At 42.0% G+C, this 24051-nt stretch overlaps 2 protein-coding genes across 2 annotated transcripts in view; both read left to right on the forward strand.

Moving 5' to 3' along the window:
- Positions 1-3038: 3038 nt before the first annotated feature.
- Positions 3039-16013, forward strand: TMEM35 (transmembrane protein 35). Its single transcript, XM_004685644.2, has 2 exons — positions 3039-3275; positions 14207-16013. The coding sequence occupies exons 1-2, from the start codon at positions 3156-3158 to the stop codon at positions 14606-14608; spliced, it is 522 nt and encodes a 173-aa protein (XP_004685701.1). The 5' UTR covers positions 3039-3155; the 3' UTR covers positions 14609-16013.
- Positions 16014-17479: 1466 nt separating this feature from the next.
- The window catches only part of CENPI (centromere protein I), a 33219-nt gene continuing 26647 nt past the window's right edge, over positions 17480-24051 (forward strand). The window contains exons 1-5 of the mRNA XM_004685645.2: positions 17480-17662; positions 19128-19363; positions 20162-20299; positions 23338-23456; positions 23729-23836. Coding sequence (XP_004685702.2) covers positions 19141-19363; positions 20162-20299; positions 23338-23456; positions 23729-23836 — 588 coding nt within the window. The 5' untranslated portion in view covers positions 17480-17662; positions 19128-19140. The remainder of the gene's footprint in view (positions 17663-19127; positions 19364-20161; positions 20300-23337; positions 23457-23728; positions 23837-24051) is intronic.

Raw genomic sequence — 24051 nt, forward strand, 5'->3', positions numbered from 1 at the left:
TACACAGAGGGGTATTAAAGAGAAGGGTCAATTAACAACTATTGATTGATCCTAATATTAACAATGTCTATTTCTCCAAATTGGGATCATAAGATATTTTCTCCTTATATTATTCAGTAGCTTATCTATCTCATGATGACTATGTATTGTTCTCATTTTCATGTAATCTGAAAGGACGAAGTGTAGATGTATGCATTAAATAAACGTGTGTTGTTTAATTCTGTGAATGAACTTCCCCAAGTGCTCATTTCACTGCCATATTCACCCTAAAGACACTTAGATAAACATTTCCTTTGGTTTATTCTTTCCAGACTTAATGCATAAAGAAATTCAAAATTCTTTATTCGCTAACAAATTTTATCTCCATTATACCATTAGCTCATCGGGACCGGGGTCCATGCCTCATTGGTCTGTGTATTCCTCGAGCCTCCTTCACTTGCATGCACATTGGAGACGCTTAGTAATTTGCAGGATGAATCAAAATCAGAAGAGCCTATATTCTTCCACCAGAAAAGTCAAATGATAGCTAAATCCTTTTTATATTAAATTATTTTCTTACAGGCTTGTTAATTTTGAGGCAGTATTTGACTTTCCCCCTAAGTGTAATCCCTGTAGTCCTGCCACCACGGCAGCACTCTGATCCATCCACCATTCCTGTGCTCCTTCCTTCCCTGTTTTGACCCCTTTCCCTCCTCTTCCCCTGTTGTATGTTGTATTCAGATTTATGGGCAGCTCGCAAGTTTTATCTTTTTCCTGACTCTTCTCTATATTCCACATATAAGTGAAGGCTTCTGATATTTCTTTTCCTTCTGACTTGTTTCATTTAGCATAATCCCTTCTAGCTCATCCACGTTTCTGCAATGGCATGCATCTACCCAAAGGACACAAAAACACTAATTCAAAAGGAAAGCTGCACTCCTGTGTTTATTGCAACATTATTTACAATCACCTAGATAAGGAAACAACCTAAGTTCCCCAAAACAGATGAATGGAACTAGGAGATGTGGAATATACACAATGGAATACCATTCAGCCATTAAAAAGATAACTACATCTTGTGTGGCCACTCCCAGGAGTGTTTATATTTAAATTCATCAATTTTCCCCAACAAAGATTATTCAGGACCTGTTTCCTTACGGCCATTTCCCAGAAAAATCAGATGGCACTCAGAGAGGTGGAGAAAGAAGGATTTTCTTGTCACACCAGTGGGCTCAGTGGGATCAGTCCCACAAGGCTGAGCCCCGAATTACAGGAGTGGTGAGGTTTTATACAGGTTGTGTGAGGAACCTTGTCATCCCATCCATCATAGCATAAGCATTCTTTGTTGTTTGGGAAGGGGTCGAGGTGGCCACAGCTACTACTGTGGGCCAACAGCACACTGCAGGAACTTTCTGCTCCAGCCAGCAGCAGAATCCAAGCAGCACACTCCCCAGAGGAGCAGAACCTAGACAGCAGACTTGAGAAGCTTCCTGCTTCAGTTTCACACAAGACTGTAGGTATTATGGGGCAGAAGTAGAAATCGTTCCCTAGCTTTCATTTTATTTTTGCAATTAACCAAAATAGTTCACTTGAAGACATATATAGTTTCTTCTGCGTAAGCTAATTTTTTTTTAATTGAGGTAACATAGATTTGTAACACTGTATATGATTCAGAGGGATGGGATAACACCTCTCCAGATGTATGTTACCACCCCACACCAAACACCTACCTTTTACATGCTTATAACCAAAGCCAATTGTGGAGAAGAAGCAAGAAGAGAAGTACATCATTTGAGGTATTATAATATGTACACACTACATTAGGCAATTTACTTACATGGAATTCTTAAAACAGATCCTTGTAGCAGAATCTTCATTCACATTTTGTAAATGAAGTGATGAAGGCTCAGATTTAGTTAAGGGGCTAATCTACATGCACAGATTAAGGGGGGGTTGAACACTGGGCCTTTGGGGGGTCTGACTCTAGGACTCTTTTTACCTCCTTAATGAATATTACCCCTCTAACTATGTGCACACATGTCCATGTGTGTGACTACTGAGGTAAACAATATCAGTAAGTGCCACCCTAAGGTTGCAAAGTGTTAAAAAGACAAAACTGTAGATAACGGTTAAGAACCTTGGCTCTGGGAACGACTCCCTCAGTTTGAAATCCGATTCTCCATTTACTAGCTGTCTACTCTTGGGCAAGTTATTTAATTTGCACGTGCCTCCTTGTCCCATCCATAAAATGGGAGCTCAAGTTTAGCTCACAATGTTGTTATAAAGAAAAATAAGCTAATAAAACTAGAGGGCAGAGTGGAGCACTCAAGAGAAGGCTGATAATTTTGCCTATTGTTCTAAGAAATCAGATGAGAGAGAGAGAAACCATCTTCACCTGGTAAAGGGTCAGGGGCCGGCTTTATGCAGGAGGTGACCTTGACAAAAGGAAAGGGTGCTAAGGAAGAGCTGTGGGGTGGGGAAGGGAAAGGTCAAGGGGAGGAGAAGGGGGAAGCTCGGGTGTGTGGGAGATGAACCCATGGGGGTGATAGGAAGATAAACTTTCCAAGAGAGGCAGGTCTTGAAAGGCAAATTTAAAATTCTGGCATTAGTCATTTGGTTAGTAAAAGCTTTTGAGGAAGACCAAATCAAAGCCTTCTTTGACAGCAATCAAGCGAGACAGATTTGCTTTAACCTAGATCTTCACCAATTGCAGAAACCAGCAACTCTGAGGCCTGATATTTTGATGGAGGGGAAGGACAAGGGGAGAGAGAATGAATAACTACAAGGCTATGGAGATGAAAAATACAGCTAGTGAGAAGTGGTAGGAAAGTCTCCCCTAATTCCTCATTCCGGAGCAGCTCCTTGAATTTAACCTACCTGTTCCCCCAATTAAGAGGAAGTTTCCACCTCAGTTAAGGGCTCCGCTTAACTTCCAGACCGAGCGTTGGGCCGGTGAGGAGCAAGGGTAGGGCATTAGGACCCAGCGATTGTTGTAGTGAGAGAGGTTGAATCTCGATCTCTCAATTTTTCTCTCGAGCTCCCTCCTCTCCTTTGTCATTCTAGCTGCCTGCTGCCTCCGCAGCGTCCCTCTTGCTCCCTCTGTGCTAACTGCTTGCGCCTCAGACAGACAGGGTGCGCAAAACAGAAGGATTAGTTGGGACCTGCCTTGGTGACCCATGGCATCCCCCAGAACCATAACTGTCGTGGCCCTCTCGGTGGCCCTGGGACTCTTCTTTGTTTTCATGGGGACTATCAAGTTGACCCCCAGACTCAGCAAGGATGCCTACACTGAGATGGTAAGTGAAGCTGACGGGTGATGAGGAGCGCACCCCCAAGGGGTTGCGAGTACCTCTCCCCTTCTTTCCTTCTCAGTCCTGGGTCCCATCCCCTTAAACCCTACCCCCACCCTGGACCGTCCCCACTCCCCAACAACTTTGCTGTTCGGTAGGAGCTGCTGGGCAAGAAAGATTTCGTTTGTTGCCTGTGGGCTCTGCCGGGGAGCAACTGTTCAGGCGCCGCTGAATGCCTGTTGGGGGAGGGGTTGACCAGCGAGTGCCCCCCCAGACCCCACCAAGTAAGCCAGAAGGCTGAAACCTGCGTAACACCTGTCAGTGTCAGGAAGCCTTCCCTCCTTCCAGCACACCGAAAGTGCCGGCACCAGTTTACAAGTCTGCTGGCTCCCCTTGGAGCTAAGAGTTTAGCAAACTGGAGAGTTTATTTATCTTTGAGAAGAACAAAGGGGACCGAGGGAAAGAGCTAAGGGAGAAGGGATTACTAAAAAGAGCAATTTTCAGGGGCGGGAAAGGTATCCCACAACCCAGGCAGAGAGCTGACAGTATTCCCCAGCCGCCTGGGCGTGCTTCGTGCTTCGGTATCCTTGAGACAAAGCAGTCTTGGCCCAAATAAAGGTCACTGCGAGCTTGCTTCTTTCCCCTCTCTCAAAGGAGAGCCGGATGGTTTGTTTTATTTCGCTCTGTTTGTAGGCTAATTCCCAAAGTCTGTCTTTTCTCTCCTGCGAAACAGCCCGTAATCCCCCACCTTGACTCCTCTGGATGCCCAGGGCCTGGCCTTCTGCAGGTTTTCCCCTCTGCAGAGTTGGAATCACCGAAGGTGACTGGCCAAAACATCTCTGCAACCTGGGGGCTGGGCTGCTCTCCCCAGTTGGGCGTGAAGAGGACTTGCTCTAATGCTGTGAAGTACTAGGAGATGGCAGTGGATGTTTCCAGCACTTTCTGTCGCTGTCTCTTCCCCTGTCACTTTGCTCTTCATTTCCCCGCCCCAGTTGAAGAGAACCTGCTTCTCACTGCCTTTGCCAGAGTGACAGGAATGGGGGGGGGGCTATTACTGGGCTGTCAAGGTCAAGAAGGAATCGAGTTAAGGGGAGGACCTGGAAGGGGAAGAGAAAAGAGGCCAGAGAGACTCCCTAGGGCTGAGGCAAGGGAGAATAACCCCACACATTGACAGCAATAAATGGCTCTCCTGGAGGCACTGTGGAGCTTTCCAGGGCATCTCAACAGGAGCTGCAAGTGGATGGAGACTGCAAATTATAGATGCTCAGAAATGTTTGTAGGCAGCTCTGGCTTTGGGAGCTCTCAGGGTTTGAGCTACTGCTTTCTATATCTCTTTCACCACAGGCTCACCCTGGGATGGGGGAGGGTAGCTGGGATTCAGGGGCCTAGGTCTAGCCTCAGTGGCAAATCATAACGTGCTGCTCCTGCTTCCTTCCCCTTCTCCCAGCACGTTTGACCAGATGGAGTTAAAATCAGGTCAAAATGTGTATAGGAGACAGCCTGCATTGGGGAGGGACAGAGAGGTGGGGGAGAAAGAGCCGCCAAAGGGCTTGAAGAGGTAGGGACAGAGGGGCAGGTTGGAGGGGAAATACCATGACAATTAGGTCTTGGTCATAGCAGTTTTGTGTCCGATTCTAAGTGAATATGCTCCTGCTTTTCTTCACTTTTCATGTATACATATGTTTATAGATGTGTGTGTGAGCACATGAGATATTTTTAAGCTTTACCTTTCCTTAGGGACATAGCACCCTCCTTCAGTATACTCTCTGCTCCCCATACCCTGTTAAGCTGCTTTCAAAGACCCCCAAGATGCACCCTAAGTACAGTGCTAGGCTCTGCAGGCAATCCAACTAAGATGGAGTCACCGGGAAGCTTCCTACCAGCTTGGCAGGAGCTTACGAGGAGGACCAGCCAAAATGGGTTTACAGTAGGCTTCCCCTAGGGAGTGAGCTGTCTATTGCAGTCTAATGAAAGGAGAGGAAACAAAAATGAAGATTTCGTATCCTACAAATGAGCAATCTTAGATAGATATGACCTAATACAGCAGTACAGAACCTGTGTGTGTGTGTATGCACAGTTCTGTGCATCTGTGCTCAGAGCTGATGGAGGGAACTGAAGGACTAAATCTACATAGGAGGCAGACTTCACAGTAGTATGAAGCTTCAGAAGGATTTTCAGAACACTCTTTTCCAGAATCCTCTCCTACCTCAAGCATTATGCCCAGGCTGGAGATGACAGTCCACATAGGGCCCAGTCCACAGTACCTGGGCTGGCCCAGCGTTATTATTGAACGCATAGCATTTAAGGTCTACCCAAATCAGGTGTTCAATTTATGTTTGTTGAATGTACAGGTGAGTCATTGTGGCCAACACCCTTCAGATTTCTCTGATGGACTCTTGCATTTTACAATTCAGGAACCATTTCTTGCTTCTTACATGGGGGCTACAGCCCCTCAGGACCCTAACCCTAGACCTGCCCCAGTGATTTTCTGTTTTCCATTTAGGCGGAATTCCTCTACATTGGTGGAAATAGCCATGTATTCGCTGCAGTGGCTTTTCTTTCATGATCTCAAGTGTTTTGTTGTTGTGATTGACTACATCTCTGTGGGCTAGATTTATTTTTTAGTTATTCTTATTCCATTGATGGATAGATTGCAGCAGAGTAAGTTGGATGATTTCTCCAAGAATGTACAGTAAGCTGTTGTTGGAGAAGAGTTTAGAAACCAAGCCTGTGACTCAATATTCTCAGTAGAGGAGTCATTAATGGTTACAACTGCTTTTGGGGGAATGTCAGAACTTGATTCTTGAAAATATCTAGCACATTCTTGCTCCCTTTCTGTACCACTTCAATTGCCCTCATCAATATATTTGTGGTGTTATTTTACTTTGAAGCCAAAGTAAAATTTTTCAAATTTATCTATTTTTTTTGTTTTTAATTTTTGCTTTTACTCCCAACTAGGCTTTCTTATTCTCAAACCATTAGTAGTGTTTTAGGTATTATCTCCTCCATACGCTTCGCTGCTTAAAAACCAAACACATGACAGTGAACATCTTTCTGGCTCTACTGAGGAAGCCAGGGAAGATAAATGGAAGGACTATAATAGGTTTGGGTTCGGGTCCTGCTACTTTTTTGTGTCTTAGTTTCCTCACCTGTAAAATGAGAGTAATAATATCTACTTCTGAGGTTGTTGTAAATATTGTCTGAGATGGTGTATGGAAGAGTATGAAACATTGTTTGCAGGTAGTACATGCTAAAATACGCTGGATGAGGTGACAGTTACAGTATGTATTATGCAGTGGTCTCCTGGCTAATTTAAATGGCCACTTAAAGGGATTGGAATCATGCATTTAAAAGAGAAAGATGCTATTTTCATGTTCCCTGGTGAGCAGACCTTTATGCAATCAGCTAGTATAAAAGAGCCATACTTGCTGCTGCGTAATGCCCAGTGGATCCCATACAGAACTTCCAGAATAAGCCCATTTGGTGTGTGTCACCCCATTCCTCCTCCAGATTGAACAAGTGTCACTACAGAAGACTAGAAAGCCCACATGAATTCACATGGGTAAACCACTGCCTTGACTAAATGCCTTCATTAATTCACTTGAAATTGGGAGACAGCCTACAAATGCTGCTAACCAATTTCCTGTGAGGTGACAGGCAACATGTGAATGGTTGATTTGCTCTCAATTTGGTATACAGCTCTTCTGCAGCAGTGACTGTCTCCTGTAAGCATAACAGGTCAGATATGAAATGGTTAGAAAACACCAGAGTCTTGTCACAATGAAGCCAGAGATTTTGGCCCTGAAGAGAAGAGGGCAGGAGTTCCCCTCGTTGCATCCCCTCATAGGGAATGTCAGTTTGATCGATTTGCTCACCCACCAATAGTTAAATGTCCTCCTGTCTGTGTAACCCTGGGAAAACACTCCAGGTGTTTGGACAGTTTATTTAATGTGCATCTTTTTTTTTTAAGATTTATTTATTTGTGCATACAGAACTGGGGTACAGGCCAGAGGCTCAGGGGCGGTGAGAGGCTTCACCAGAGACAGAGTGGGGAGCAGAACAGGCAGATCGATGAAGTACACTGCTGAGGGAAGCAGCGGGCGGGTCAGGAGAGGTCTGGCTCGCCATGTGGTCTCCTCCGGGGCTTGCGGCAGGCAGGAATTGAACTCATGCGAAAGTGGCTTCAGATTCTCAGTGCTGTGCTTTAACCCGCTGCGCCACCAGGGAGGGCCTAATGTGCATCTTTTATGCTTTTCAACACTGTCATTAGTTGCTTTCCAATAAGATAATAATAATGGTTGCTTTTCAATAAGGCAATAAGATAGTAACTCACTGGTGCAATGCCCTGTGAGGTGGCACAACATATTTATTCCCTCAGGGATCCAGAGATGTGAGGTGCCTTTGCTCAGCTAACACAGCTTGCCACCCCAAGCTAACCTACAGTGCAGTTTATGCCAGGGAGCATACGCTTCCTTATGCTTGTAGCTTCTGAGTGGCCATCAGCTTTGCTGGTTTCTGAGTGACCTTTGATTGACAGAAGTCAGACTCTTGTGCTTTAGGATGTGACGGGGAGGGGCAGCCTTTGGTTAGTAGGACAGGGCTTGTCAGCTTCCTCTTTAGGAGGGCATTGGGACAAAGGAAAGTAGAATTGCTTAAAAGGTTTTTATCATTCACATGGATATCTGACAGTTAACATGTGATGGCTTTTTATTGCATTTAAGAGGTGATCTATGATTCACATGTGGCTTTTTTCCCTCCAGAGATTCAGGAAAATCATACTTGACTCAGTAAATTCTGCAGCACTTACGTAGGCTTTATGATCTAAGATAGTAACCAGGATAAGATTTTTAGCCAAAAAATATTTTTGTCAGTGCCCTCTTCTGCTTTCATATCGCTTTTTCCCTGCAAATTTTATTGAAGTATAACATACCTTCTGAGACAACAGGCACATCGTGTACAGCTCAAGGAATTTTCAAAATACTCCTGTGGAATCAGCAGGCCCATCAAGACATGGAACAGGACCAGCACCCTGAAAACTGCCCTAACGGCCCCTCCCACTTACCACCTCCTCTTGGGTAATTACTATCCCGACTTCTCACAACATAATTGTACCTGTTTTTGAATTTTAAATAAGTGGACTTATACAGTACATTAGTCAAATTATTATTTTTTTCTTTTACCTAATTGGCATAAGTGAACTAAAGTAAACCAAATCACTTGCCCTCTGTTCCCATTTTGTCCTATTAGCTGCCTGGGATCCGTTACTAATTGCAATCGAAGATGAATATTATTAGACAGCTTTGAGCTGTTCAAGTTTAATGTCACTAATATGAGATCATGGACCCTGGAGTTTTGTGAAGAATAAATGACAAAAACTAAAGAGGTATGACTAAAGAAAGACTGTATGCCTCTCTTGTCTCAAACGCATCTCTTATCACAAGAATGAACTTCGTTGATTCATCACTATTGTCACTAAAATACTTACTGTGGCTTGCAAACGTATGGATTTCTAATTGTATGATTAGAAAGTAATGATAAAGTGTGTGTGTGGCCCTTGGCTGATGTTACCCGACACCATGGTTTTTTGATTAAATCTCCAAAATGTTCGTTGGATTGCCAAAGAGGAAACTGAGGTAATATACTTCTTAGCCATTTTCTCCAAGTCATTTAAGGGGCAAAGTTAAAATTGCAATTTAGGTTATCTTAGGAATTCCAGCCCAAAGTTATTGCTGGATGATGGCCTTTGATTAAATGGATTTGCAATATTTGACTAAACCCTCCTCTTTCTTGCTTCCTTCCCCTCCATGCAAACTACGGTTGCATTGGTAAGGAAGATCTAATAAAGTGCCAGAGCCTTTTTGGAGAGTGAGTCATTCAACTCTCTTTGTTCTTACTATCAGCACCATTAAAGTCTTTAGAGACCTGTTTACTCAAGGTCTCAAGATACAGTGACCTTCTTTTGTATGAATTGAGGTGGCCCTAACCAAGCTTTGATGGATTTGGCAACAGGATCCTATGATGTCTCCATCCTCCTCCACAAGAGAAACAATAAGGGACATGTTATGATGTTTGGACTCCACACACATTTTGTCTCATCTCTAGCAACCTAAACATTGCTTATCTGGAGTCCTGGAGCATGGATGTTTTCTGTACCTACTCGGTTTTGAACTAAAGATTGATGAAATGGTTTGTCTACCTGCAGTTTCCTTATCCACAATGGAAGTTTAAGAGGTTAGATAAACTGAAAAAGTAATAGGGAGTTATGCCAAGTGGGGAGAAAAAAAGATCACAGAAATAGTAGAACCTGATTTAAGACTAGGCTACAGATTCCCATATAGTATAGATAAGAATCTGTTCTTGAATGATGTGTGATTAAGCCCTAGCCAAAAAGGGAGCATTATCAGAAGTTACTCAGTCAGCATCTGAAGTCTTCCCCCCCCAAAAAAATTATGTTTATTGAGGTCAAGTAGGTTTGAATCTTTGTATCTGCTCTGGGGGGTTATATGTTCAAACCTGCACAGACGCATTGATTCCACCTGACTCTAAGAAACTCATTTTTCCTCCTGCGTGCATCATATCACTAGCTTACACTTAGGATTTAGCAATTCCCTCTTGGGAAGCTTTGTATTGCTAATTAGAAATGGTCCTTACTTAAAACTGTCAGAGAAGTCTCTTGGGTCTAGTTTTCTTTCCCTGGTGCCCATTGTGCAGACTGAGAGAGTGCAGGTGGCATCTGGGTTAATAGTGAGAGGAAACCCAGAGGCTTCTCCACACCCCCCCCCCAGCAGGTGCCCTACCCCTTAGCTGTGCTCTGTTGTAGGCTTAGCTCAGTCCAGCACATGGTTTTACTCTGCTGACTGGTCAACCTCTCCTAATCTTTCTTCTCAAGATCCCTGCTTTAACCTACAATGGGATAAGGAAGAATGACTAGCTTTGTATTTTCTTATATGCTCATGCACAGGGCAGGGACAGTTTCCAGGGAAATTTTCAAACGAAGACAGGCTCTAACATGGTCTGTATTAGGGAGAGGTGACTTAAGGCCCTGTAAATGCAGAGTCAAATCCTACCTTTATTTAAATGTTTGATATTTTGTGGGTCTTGAATATTATTTGCCTTGATCCATGAGTGGTTTTAGTGCCTTAGTTCCACTCCTGCTCATGAAAATGAACCTCAGAGAAGTCAAATTGTTACAGGTCAAAATGAGGGGCACCACAAGACCCCTAAGCCTGCATGCTCTAAATGGATTCTGCCACGTGCCACATAAAAACAAACATATTCTTAATGTGTAAGGCCTTCAACAGAAAATAACTTTAATATAATTAACACAATTAGTGTGCAATAAAGAGAAGAGAAAGAAAAGAATATAGCCAAAATAGTTTCAAATGAAGCACCCAAAGTTATCCATCCCCTTATGAGTAAATGCCCAGCCAAATGGATTGGCCCAAAGCAGGGCCACAGAGGCCTGAAAGCCTGCCACAAGTCTAAGGCACCTCCTGGTGGGGACCCTTAGGATAGAGGCAGAAGGAGCCAAGGTATTCTGGAAGGGAAAGAGCAAAATCAAGATCCAAGTCCAGATAAAGGCTACCACTGTCAGCCTGCCCACGGGTCTCTCACCCATGTCTCAGTTTCTTTCAAGTGTCACCTTCCATGTCCCCCAAATTCCTGGTCCAGGGTAGAAAAGCAAGTGCAGCTTCTTCATATTCTGTCCTCCACGTCTCCTTCCTTTTTCCTCCCTGTCTTCTCTAGCTTCTCCTGACTGTTCAGCCCGAGCCATCCTTGAGTGAGACAGGGAACCTGAACCTTCTCTTTTTATGGATATCACACTGTACAAAATACTTTGCCCATGAACACACAATAGAAAGTGCAGAGATGGGATTTGAAGTCTAGTCTGTTTGAATCCAAACCCACACTTTCTTCACTAAGCCATCATTCTTCTAGTAGTCTTCAGAAAGGATTATTTCATGCCACTCATGGTAATTATTCAATGAAATAAAGTAACCTCCACTAGTCAGGAAGTCAGAGAAATGACTTACCGTTTGTTCCAAATCTACAGTGTGTGAGCACTATTCTAGGTACCAGAAGCCTTCAACTGGTCAAGTATTCTTTGATTCTTATAATACTCATCTTGTATCTGTTGGGAATGACCAAGTGCGGAGATTTATTGACAGGACTAGATGAGGGCGGTAATAAATTGGGCCTTGCATCCAAGGATGATAAATTATCTGGGCCTTGCATCCGGGATGGGGCTAGATGAAGGTGATAACGAACTGGGCTTTACATCAAGGGACACAGCGAAGAGTCACCCCTTTGGAATGTGAGCTTAGAATCTATATGAGACCCTTCCCTCTTATTGAGTTGGCAGTAGCTGCAGACCCCACTCTAGGGGCTCCATCTCAGCTGCTGTCCGGGAGCAATAAACTCTGCTTGCTCAGCCTTTCTGCCTCCCGCCTTCCTTTCTTGCAGCCAGTCACAGACGTCGGGACAAAACAGTATCTGGTGCTTTTCACTGGTATTCTTGTCTTAAAACCTCACTTGGCCCCCATGACCCATCTCTCCTGGTTTTCCTCCCACTTTTTATGATCACACTTTCTTCTGCCTACGTTATGGACTTTCCTCTCTTCCCACTGTATACATTCTACCTAGACTGACTAGATCCATTCTGTATCTTTAGCCATCCTTCTCTTACCTAGCTGCATACCAGACTCCTCTACATATCTTAGGGATAATTGAAGTCAAAGTGCCCCAACTGGAGTTCCTCATCCTACCCAGTGCTTTGTGCCCTGCCCCTCCCTCCCTGTTTCTCTGGAAGCATGCCCAGACTTAGATAATGCTTATACCCCTCTAGCCAGGCACCCAACTCAGAAACCTGAGAATCTTTCTTGACTTTTCCCTTTTCCTTAGTGTTCATACCCAATAAAGCATCGATTTGTGTTGATTTTACATTCAAAATATCCTTGACTCTGTCCCATTTCCTGTCTCTCCTGTTACAGCTCTAGTCCACATCTTTCATCTGGTCCCCTTGCTTCCATGCGTACCTCTCCCAAACCCATCCTCCACACGATTTCTAGAGGTACTTCCCTTAAAAGCAAACTACGTTGCTCCCCCTGGCTTGTAGGATAAATTCCCCCTCCAAATGCAACATACATAATTCTCCATGACCTGATTCATATTTAGCTCTCCTGTCTCATTATCTCACCCTCTTCCATTCTCTCCCTCAACCTATACTGAGCTGGGGCAATGTTTGCAACACATCAGTCTACTTTGTGCTTCTGGCCTTCGCTCATCCAGCTACCTCTGCCTGCCAGGCCCTTCCTTTATTGTTCTTACAGACACCTACCCTTCATTATTTGTCCACTCTAGCTTTTCCTCAATCTCCATACCTCTTTTTGCTGCATCTCCACTGTACCCACTGCATAATTTTACTTGGGCTATAACACCTTATTACAGGTATGTATGTATATAATTGTTCTTCCTCTTATGAACTAAAGCTTCAGGAAGACAGTCTTGGAATGATGGATATCTGTATCCAGAGTGCCAAGAATAGTGCCTAACAAAAGGAGGCACTAATAAATATTGAATGTATTAATAGATACTAATGCAAACAAAACAGTGGGCCAACCTTATAAGACACTTGATAAAAATCTCACCACGTTATTCCAAAATGTGGATCGGGCCCATCTGAATAGTGAAAAACATAGCTATTTATTACTCTAATGTCACTGTAAGTATATTACTTTGTAATAATATAGCCAATGATCACCCTCCTCTGTCCTATGATGTCTTCCTTTGAGCTGTAATTAGATTTTGTACAGACTTCTGTTATATACCACTAAGGATGTTGCTTTATAATGTTTTATGTATCTGTTTCCGCCACTAGACTAAGAGCTTCTGGACCCTGTCTCATGCACCTCCATATCTCCAGCTCATAAATTCATATTAGGTGCTCAGTAAATACTTGTTAAATTAGAATTAATAAACTTAAACCAGGCTTATAGTGTCCTGTAAAGGAAAGGCCTGGAAATTTATCTTATTGAACATCAGACTGATTTTCGTCTCACTGTTTTTTTAAGATATACGAGGAGTTAAACATCTGCCTATATTTTTATTTCTATATTTGCCTAGCATGCACTTTTCTTTTTTTGTTTGTACAAATTCCACAAACATAAACTCCAGTTCAGCTCTTTTTCTGAATTCTCACAGATTCCAAAAATGAGGGAAATTCATTAAGTCTTAGCCACCCTGGCCCGTGTTTGTCTCGGTTTTATTGCTATCCATATACATTAGGGTTTGGACAACACAGGCCTTGGAGAATGTGGATGTGGCTAATCCTTACTGTTGTTTTTTTTTCTTAAAGATTTATTTTATTTGTACATACAGAACTAGGATACAGGCCAGAAGCGTAGGGGCGGTGAGTGGATTCAGAGGCAGAGTGGGGAGCAGAACAGGCCAACTGAGGAAGCACACTGCTGAGGGGAGCAGCGGCTGGGTCAGGAGAGGTCTGCCATGCCATGTGGTGATCTCCGGGGCAGGTGGGGATCAAACTCATGAGGAGGTGACTTTTTAGATTCTTAGTGCTGTGCTTTAACCCGCTGCGCCAACAGGGACGGCCAATCCCTACTGGTTTTTATGGGTACAATGAATTTTCTTTGAAGTTATTAATGTTGCTTATGATTAAAAATCAGGAAAAAAATTTAACTATGCAGCCCCATTGTCTTATCTGTTGTACTGTTCCTAAGGTTTCTATCACTGGGTTGGCAGCAGCTTGCTTTCCTCTTTTCTTGTTCTACGAACGCAGCTTTTCCTGAGGGAACACAGTGAAAAAACGAGATGCCCTTGGTAGGTGTGGAAAAGAATGGGGGAAGGAGGCCTTCCTTGTGTTTTCTTCAATGTTAAAATCGTGATTAACACAGTGATTTTCTTATGGTATTCCACTCTAGAAACGTGCCTACAAGAGCTATGTTCGTGCGCTCCCGCTGCTGAAGAAGCTGGGGATCAATTCCATTCTCCTCCGTAAAAGCATCGGTGCTCTAGAGGTGGCCTGTGGCATCGTCATGACCCTTGTGCCTGGACGCCCCAAAGATGTGGCCAACTTCTTCCTCCTCTTGCTGGTGTTGGCTGTGCTCTTCTTTCACCAGCTGGTGGGTGATCCTCTCAAACGCTATGCCCATGCCCTGGTGTTCGGAATCCTGCTCACCTGCCGCCTGCTGATTGCCCGAAAACCGGAAGACCGGTCTTCTGAGAAGAAGCCCTCGCCAGGGAATCTGGGGAAAGCAGGAAACACCGAGGAGCAGCCCTCCTTATACGAGAAGGCTCCTCAGGGCAAAATGAAATTGTCCTAGGAAAGCAGAAGTGCAAAAAGTGGACCTTCCAGCCAGTTGCCTCCATGATACCCAGGAAGATGTCAGTGTGTGTTTTTCATTTGATTTATTTATCCTGAGGGAAAGAGAAAAATATAAGCTGCAAGTTCATGGCTCTTTGGCTTGTGTCCTCCTATACCTTACAGTGACCTCCCCACGTAGATATGTGCACCACCTTTAATCACTCCGGAGCAACTCTCACATCTTGCTGCATGTACATGTATACGGCTAACTATTGAAGTGTTTTTTTGTGAGATGGACTCCAGCAAGCATGTGACTGTGAGATGACATACGTGTGAGACATGTATTTCTTGTGTGTGTGCTTGCACACATGCACACACATACGCACGTGTGGAGGAGAAAGCTCTGATCTTGAACTAATCCTTCCTTTTGTAGATGGGCTTTAGCAAGGCAGAATACAATAAACCTGTCAAGAGAATCCTACCCCTGCTATAAATACAGGATACATGTATCCTGTCATGAGATAGGGACAATCCTTCAAGAAATTACGCTGAAAACCACCTTAGGAAAAAGTTCCTTCAATTTAAGATACTGACTTATCTGGAAAATGAATGAGCTTCTACTTTGACAGTTGTTTAAATTTTAAATATTCCATACTGAGTTTAATTAAAGCAAGGGATATATGCAACCAATAATTAAGTATTCAAGAGATTAAATTAAAAGGTATCACCTTGCCACTGTCCAGGCCCAATTTACTAAGCTCTTTTACTCACAGTTTGAAACGAGTATAAATTTGTTACCAGGCATCTCTTTCGGATTTTCTTCAGTCAAAAGCTGCCTCACTTGCACTGCTCTCAGCAGCTAACCAGGATTTGGCAGCTGTTGCACTGTTACCATTGAGGGAGCAGGGATTAGTCTTGTTAAAAGTCTGAATCTCAAATGCTAGCTGTTCTCTTAAGTCATCTGAAATTTGACAGAGGAGCTATATCCCATGTTTCTCTGCCAAACAGATTCAGTACAGATATTGAATCATCACTGAACTTTGCTAGTGTAAGCAGGTCCAGGTTACTCACCCCCACCCCCAGGGTTTTCTCCTTTACACCTCTTTATCATCCTGCTGGGTAGAGTTTAGCCTGGGGGGAAGGACTCTTGAAATGGGTTAGTTGGATTGAGCAGTATGAGAATTTGCTTTCTTCATTGCATACTGCTGTTTCTCCTTGTTAGTTGTGCTTTGATGGTTTTAATATTATTGTGCCAGGGACGGGGAGAGGGGTGGGGGTATTATGTGTGTGGGGAGTATAATTTATTGTGTTTTCTTCAGTGTCATTGTTCTTGTTAATTGATACTTCTCTGTCTTATTTAGCTCATTCTTTCAAAATAAAATTTTTGAAATTTGGAGGAAACTGGACAAATAATGAAAATCTGAAAAGAAAGGGTCCTATCAAGGAATTCAGGTTCCTTGAGACTCGATGAGGGAGGAGAAGAAAGCTAAGAGGGTGTGCAATCACTGAATATACTATTGCAGTTACTAACTTCATGTGTCACTTAAGTTCGCTCATACTCCCGTGATGTCAGCACATAGGACAGAAAGTGATAGAATTAGGATCTCAATATAAAAATTTCCAGATTAATTATTCTTTAGGTAATGCCAAGGGAAAAGTGATTTCAGAAGACAACTGAAGTTATATTACACACAGGTAAACCATAGTCTCTCACTACGTGTGTGCTCACAAAGTGGCTCAAATCCACTGCCACAGACTTAGCACATTGGGCAAGTTATTTCACCACCCTGGGCCCCAGAGTCATCATCCACACAAAAAAGAAGGGGGATGCAGGCTTAAAATCCGTTGCAAATTTACATATTAGCCTATGAAAGGGTTAAAAGTATGAAAAATGACTTGAGAAAATGTCGGTTTTACTAGGTAGGAAGAACAGCAATCATACACAATTCTCATGTTTGGTTAAGACTTGCCCAAAGTACTGTGAAAAAAAATATTTAGTAAATTGTCACTTCTGCTAGTCTTTTCCAAACCCATCAACTTAATATTTGATTCTTTATCTTTCCCTAAGATTGCAAAATTTCCTCTATAGCATTCTGTTAAAATATCTTTTGATGTCCCCCAAATCAGTGGAAGTGTTAAATTTATCTTTCTTCTTCTACTCTAGTAAGTGATTAAACTAGGAACTAAGCTCAGGTCTCAAGCCCTTTGTTGCTATTTTAATCAATTTCTCTAAGATCCATCAATTACTCAAGATTAGGAATCTTAACATGCTCTCTTGGTCGGCTACATACTAGGTGCCACATCACCGTGAAGACAGACACCTGTTTCTAGCAAATCCTGGAAGGTAGGCGCGCCCCTCCTCGGAAAAAGGACAGATCAGCTATTCTTTCCTCCCGTTCCTAGCTTATCAAGGGGAAAGTGACAGCTTCAGATGTCATAAACCCTTTAACCTAAGTCTCTTTCCCAGCCGGGGGAAGTAGCCTTTACTGTGAGTTTGCAGGTTCATGTTTTCCTACGAAGTCCCGACATCTGGAGTCAATCTAAACAAAATGATCACTGCAATTGACCTTGTTAAATTCTGGAATCGAGACACTCATTGTCCCGTTCTACGCAAAATGACGAATGTGAACATTATTAGAACAGAGCACCAGCTAGCCAATCAGTTAGCTCCAGCAGCAACGGCCCACTGGCCACACGTCCAGACTGGAGCGGGAGGGGCTGGCCTTTCTCCGGAATTCGATCTGCGTCAGTTACGGCGCGCGCGCCCGCCTCCTCGCGCCATTGAGCTGTGATGCAACCAATCATGCTTCGGCATAGCGAGCAGCTCCGCCCACTCACCAGCTGGGTCTCTGCGGAAGCGCATGCGCGGGGTGGGGCCCACTTTTTTGAATTCGGAGAGCGGAGTTCCGGCGGTGTAGTTTCGGGACCGATGAGTGTTCTAGGTGAAGTACTTTTCAACGCCACGCGAAAAGGGGGACTTGGAGGGAAGACGGCATCGTCTGACTTCTGAGAAGGTGTTCTGCCAGGTGTGGCTGCGGACGGGTGTTCCCCAGCAGGGGAATCAGCCCCGGAGGTCAGTTGTCGGGCTCAAATTTACTCCTTGCTCTGGCAGGCTAGGAAAGGGGGTCCTTGGGAGGCGTCATGAATGGGGTCAGAAGCTGCTGGCCCGCCACCCCGCCTTTCGTCCGTAGACCCACAACTCTGAACGTAGAACCTCCCAATTAGTTGTACGTCCGTGTTGCTTTCCTGCTCTATCTAGCCCATTCAGTTCTAGGGTGGGATTGACCAAGTGTCATTGCGACCATCATCTTAATTTTTCCCACTTAAGGCCCCATACTTAAAGGTCGTTCTGCGTTCTTCTCTTCTTTCCCCCCATAACCAATTATTTTATCATGGCTTGTCCCGTCTACCCTCAAAGCTCTTAGAAGACAGTTTCCATCTCTAACACCGCTGCACCTGAGGTCTAGTCATCTCTCCTTTGTGGACTTCCCAAGGCCTTTGCAATTGGTCTGTTTCTGCACCTTCACCCCTAATTTCCTGTTAGCACTGCAACTAAAACGGCCTTAAAACATAGATGGTATCGCCCCTCTCTCTCTAACAGTCCTCCTGCTACCTGTCTGATTTCATCTCCCACTGCCCTCTACCGCCTTCATCCTAACCCAACGTACTGATGTTGCTGCTGTTGCTCTAACACACAAGCTTTTCCTCTAAGGTTCTTGTTCTTCAGTCGCCAGGCGATACTCTTCCACCTTATCTTTACATGACAGATTCCTTCTTGGCATTCAAATCTCAGTTTACAGATAACATCAGAAAGACTTTTCTTTAAACACTTCTGCCAAAGTAACTTTTTGCCCTCCTCATTCTGTCACATCACCATGTATTACACCCACAAAGAATTATTAACTTGTTTGTTGATTTCCACACGTCCCTGTCCTTCATGAGAGTAGAGACCTTAGCTGTTCATTTTATCTCTGGTAACTAGAAATGTGCTTGGTATATAAATGATGGCCAGTAATTACTTATTGAACAAGTGAAACAGGAATGTTTCTGTCCTGAGAATCCTTGGCTGACCACCATAGTTCACTTTTGAACTATGCAGCTTTACCTTAACACAAAGTAGGGATCATAGAAGATTAAAAGCAAAATCAAGGTGGAGTGAAGAAAAATAGGAGTGGATGGAGAAATTACGATTGAATTTCTGGATTAGTTTTGGTCTTTCTTATATGATAGTCATTTAATAGAACTTGCTATGTTGCCTGTACCATTTCTGGTTTTGTTTTCCCCCTCCCTTGCAAGGTCATTTCAGCTGGGGAAACTCAGAAGAGATGTTTTTCTATTCCTATTTAGGTCAAGGACTTCTGAGAATATTAACCTATAGATTTTGTTGCCTGAGTGTCAATTCTTTCAGCGAGAGCTTGGCTATGCTTAGTAGTGTGTACTAAATGCTAGGAATACAGGCAGATCTGGTCCTTGTCTTTGTGGAATAAAAAGCGACTACTTGACTGCTTAATGGTACCTTGACACTTGTTTCTATATAGAACATATACAGTAATGTCATCTCAAAAGAGAGTTAAGAAATCTCAAGCTCAAAAGAGGACTTCACGAGGTGGTAATAGTTCTCAGACTAATCTCTCAGCTTGGAAAGTAAAAGAGGACCTAAACAACTCAAAGAGCATTTCGAAACATAGACGGAGCAATCCCATGGAAGATTGTGAACATGTGGATGGTCAAACAGAAGATGCTCTCCAAACAGCAATGAGGTACTTTGAGACAGGTAAGACAGGTTATTTGCCTTATACAATTGATTGCTGTAAAGATATTTTAGACTTTTTTCTTAAGGATTTTCAAAAGAAAGCATGTTTTTACTTATTCATGCTTTTGTTTGATAGACATTTATCAAGCACTTTCTACATACTGGTATGCTAGGTACTAGTAACTCAACAGCAAAGCATTTTCCTGGTAGAGTGGTTTCCAAACTGCTGCATACTGGGATTGTCTGAGAATCTTATAAAAATACCGACGCCAGCATCCATTTTTAGACATTCTGATTTTCCTGGTGTGGGATGCAAGTCTCCTTAGGTGAGTCCAGTGTGTAACAATGTTTAGAAACCACTGCACTAGTATTATCTTCATTTATCAAGGTTACCATTAGTGTAGAACATTGTATCACTTTTACTATACACACTTTACACTTCCATATCTGTACAAACTACATTGTAACCACCACCAAAATATACAGCAGACTTCCTTTACCTATTTTGCCTCTCCCTGCCCTCTTCCCCTCTGGTAAATGCCATCTGTTGTCAGAAGCAAACCTCCATTGCTCTGGTATTGAAGTAGCTCATATAGTCCAGCTTGTTTAGAGCAGTGACGTGAAGAAAGCATTCAATTTTCCTCAATAAAAGTGTGATTACTTTTAAATATTTTAGAACTTTAAAGACTTTGAATGATTTTTAGGAAGGAAGTTTTTACATGAAACTATTCCTTTAAAACATCCTAAATTATAATTGTTGGGACTTAAGACTGAAATAATTTTAGGGGTCCCATTATTAAATGTTGTTCCTTTTTCCAGGTCCCACTAAAACTGCACAGAGTAAAGATAAAACCTTGGAAAAACACTTGAAAACTGTGGAAAATGAGGCTTGGAAGAATGGGTTAGCTCCAGAAGGAATTGACATTCTATTAAATGTGGCGGTTAGTGGCAAATTTGGTATGTCAAGGGATACATTTGTCATCAGTTTGCTATTAGTTCTGCCTTGCAGACTTTGAATTAGATTGTTCCTTGGAATCCGTTGCAGGTCTTTATGTGTACATTTCTCATCAAAAGGGCAATCTAGAGAGATTATAGAATGGATCTTTCTTGTGTTCAACTACTCTATGAGGCAAACGACTTGTGTGCATACATTGAAACTGGGTGCATACATTGAACCACATAGCTTTACAAGTAATATGTGTAGACTCTAGTCACCAAATATATGGGAGCCATTTTTAGTGTTTCTCTTAAGCAGTATAGGTTGTGATTTCAATTAGGCTTTTGGAAGGCACTTTAGGCTCATTTATCTGTGACAAGTCACTGTTTAAACTGTTTCCACCCCAATATCAATGACCTTAGAAGTCAAAATGCTTTTCCTTTTGTGTAAGTGTTCTTGTTCTAAGTTCATTTAGAAGTGGGTGGACAGGAAAGGTTTTTAGAAATAACATCTGACCAGTATTCTTTATTGTATTGAGAAGAACCTTTTAATCTACTGTTAAGCTAAATTCAGATTTGGAAGTTATTTTAGACCTCGATTTGGAAGTTATTTTAGACCCTGAGCATCCTCATTTTGAAAGTGGGGAAACTGAGACTCAGAGTGGTTAAAGAGACTTGCTTAATGCCAACACTGGAACTGAGGAATTCAGAGATCTCCTAATTCCACTTCTAGTGTTTACACTGCACCACACAACCACTGGCTTTTCTACTTAAAAAAAAAATTAACACAGTCATCAAAACTGGGTGTTTTATATACTGTTTCCTGGCCCTTGCATGTTGGATTCCATTGTGTAAATGCAAGCATCATATTTGCCGTGTGCTTGTGTGTTTTAAAACAATAAAACAATACTAGCTGAATTCAGTACATGACTTCTATGTTTATTAGTTATCCGTGTTTTCATAGAAAGCTCAATTTGACCTAGTAAAATTGACTTCTTGTCAGTGGTTTCAGATTGTTTGTTTCTGAAATCTTTCCACAATCTTTGCTTAGCTAATCAGTATTTATTGAGAACAGTTCTATCACTCCCCTTTCCTCTTAAAAATTATGTATTACACAGATGTTTTCTGTTTTGGAATTTCTCTTTTCTTTTTTGATGTCTCAGAAATCAGTTGTTAGAAGGGTTTGATAAAATTTCCCAGGGCTTGTAGCAAAGGCCTTTCTCTTTCAAATTACATGCTTCAGACTTGGAAACTTGTATACAACAATTATAAAAATTAACTCTGGCTTTCTGGTCTAACTTTTCTGTTAAGCTGGAATTTTCTGAGGTCAAATATGGTCTCCTTCATTGTTTTTCTCCCCGTTAGTTATTTCTGTGGCATCCCCATTACTACTAAAATTTTCCATGTACCTCATTGTTACATTGAAATGTATATGCAGGGGCAGGTGTGATGGCAATGTAATAATACTTAGAAATAAATTGAAAAGACTTCATGAAGCAAGAATAGTCTATTGAATCCCTTCTTTAAATTTGGTGCATGTGTAAAATGTTAGTGGTGAGACGCTTTTAAACTTTAAAAGGGTTAAGGGGTGGGAGTGAGGGGAGAGAGAAATAAAAACAAGAAATTACAGAGTTGAAAGCAGAGATTTTGTTCTTGTGATTTATTACCTGCCTTTCTTCACAGAGTCATAGGGTAGGGTCATTGATGAGTATTGTTGTAGCAGTAATGTAGAATGAAAAAGTCTATATACCTAATGTATGGCATGAGGACTATTGTTAATACACTGGAAATGTGCTGAGAGTTGATTTCAGGCATTTTTTATTACACACAAAAAGTGGTTACTATACAAGGAGATACTATGTTAATTAGCTTGGCTAGAATAATCATTTCACTATGTATATCTATCAAACCATCATCTTGTGTACCTTAAATATATACATTTAAAAAAATAAGTGAAGAGGCCTCTTTATTCTCACAGGTGAAAAAAAGACACACAAGATGTTTCTGAAACTGTTACTTGCAGAATTTAAGAAGTGTCATTTCAGTGAGGGGATGTGGCCACCATGCGCTGATGCATATCAAACAGTATTTGAAGATTGGGGAAAAATGTTTCTAAGAATACCACTTGTAGAGACAGTGAGAATAGTGATTATAGTGAATGGATGTGATTGCCACACTGTAACTCTTGTAAAACAGCAGTTAAAGGCACAGTATTAGGATGCTCTGAGAATTCTACTTGTGACCTTGTTTTTTCAGTGACTGGTTGTGATCACCATGCTATCATGTAAACAAAACAATATTAAATATAAAAGTAATTGATGAGATACATGTTTCATTCTGAATCCTCAATAAGTAGTCGATACAGAGTTTATACAGAGCTGTCTTTTGCAATATCACATCGATTGCCATATAAAAGAACAGCATGGAAGTCAGAGAATATAATGGAAAGATTGGGCCAACCTAGAATGCTCTCACTGTCAGCTAATTCCATGGAGAGCTGTTTCATTCTTCTTTCCTCCTCACTTTTTCTTTTTTTTTTTTTTTTTTTTTTTGCTGGAAGGTGGAAGAGGGGAGGGATGGAGTATACAAATATACTTGTTCCTAAATGTAAGCAGCTCGTGCAAGATGTCTGTCATTAACATTAAGTAAAGAAGATCTATTGTGCCATTAAAAGATAATAACAAAAAATCCTTGAATTTTTCCTGAGTAAAAGATTTGTCTTAAAGGTATAATTCATATACCCTACCGAGTAAACATGTAATTCGGAGTTTTAAAACATGTTCAGAATTGTACAACCATCACCATTATCTAACTCCCAGATATGTTCACCATCCTTTTATATGGAAATATTAGAGCAAAGAATTTGCTTTACAGTCTGTATTAGAAGGTAGGGGTTTTGAGCTATGTGTTGTAATGATGATAAGAGATATTGAATGTGACTGTTGTTTTTTATTGCCTTCCACATAAAGTGGGATTTTTAGGACCAGGAGTAGAGTGGTAGTAAGGGAACAATTGAGATACTAACATGTAGTTTAATTTAGAGTTCATCTTCTTTCCAGGGACTGCTGTAAACACTCGAATGTTAAAGTGCATGATTCCAGCAACGCTAATATCAGAAGACTCTGTGGTGAAGGCAGTCTCCTGGCTTTGTGTTGGCAAGTGTTCTGGTAGCACCAAGGTAATCTTTTTAAACATTTTGATGATAAGTCCTTCAGAACCACTTAAGGGCTGGCAAGGAAGAGCCACTTACAGAATAATGGCAGTGGCCTTTTGTGTAAAGCCTGTAGTTTGGGAACAATACAGCTTGATGCAAGGACTCTGGAACAAACAGAAATTTTTACTCAGAGAATCTATTTTCCTACTTTGTGCTGAAACAGCCCGGAGTCGGGGAGTTAAGCTCTTATATGCCAGTTATATTTCTCTAAAGATAAGCATTTTGTCTCTTGATAGGTACTTTTTTATCGTTGGCTGGTTGCAATGTTTGACTTCATAGATCACAAGGAGCAACTTAGTTTGCTCTATGGCTTCTTTTTTGCTTCATTGCAAGATGACACACTTGTAAGTAAAAATTGGACAGCATCAAGAGTTGATCAAATGGTGTGTACTTGTGTATTGATGCAACATATGTTCTTTAAAGTGTCACACAATGTCTCTCCTTATTTCTTTTAAAGTACATTACACATACAGAGAAGTATAAAGAGTCATATAACATCCTTGCACCTGTCTCTCAGATTAACAGAGATAAGCGTTGTACCATCTTTGCTTTATATCTT

Source organism: Condylura cristata, unplaced genomic scaffold (assembly GCF_000260355.1).
Source record: "Condylura cristata isolate star-nosed mole 26May11 unplaced genomic scaffold, ConCri1.0 scaffold00019, whole genome shotgun sequence".
NCBI classification, from domain to species: domain Eukaryota; kingdom Metazoa; phylum Chordata; class Mammalia; order Eulipotyphla; family Talpidae; genus Condylura; species Condylura cristata.

Coding starts and splice junctions, on each gene's coding strand:
- TMEM35 (XM_004685644.2), top strand. CDS start 3,156: ATGGCATCCCCCAGAACCATAACTGTCGTGGCCCTCTCGGTGGCCCTG. Junction 3,276..14,206: donor AGGATGCCTACACTGAGATG/GTAAGTGAAGCT, acceptor ATTCCACTCTAG/AAACGTGCCTACAAGAGCTA.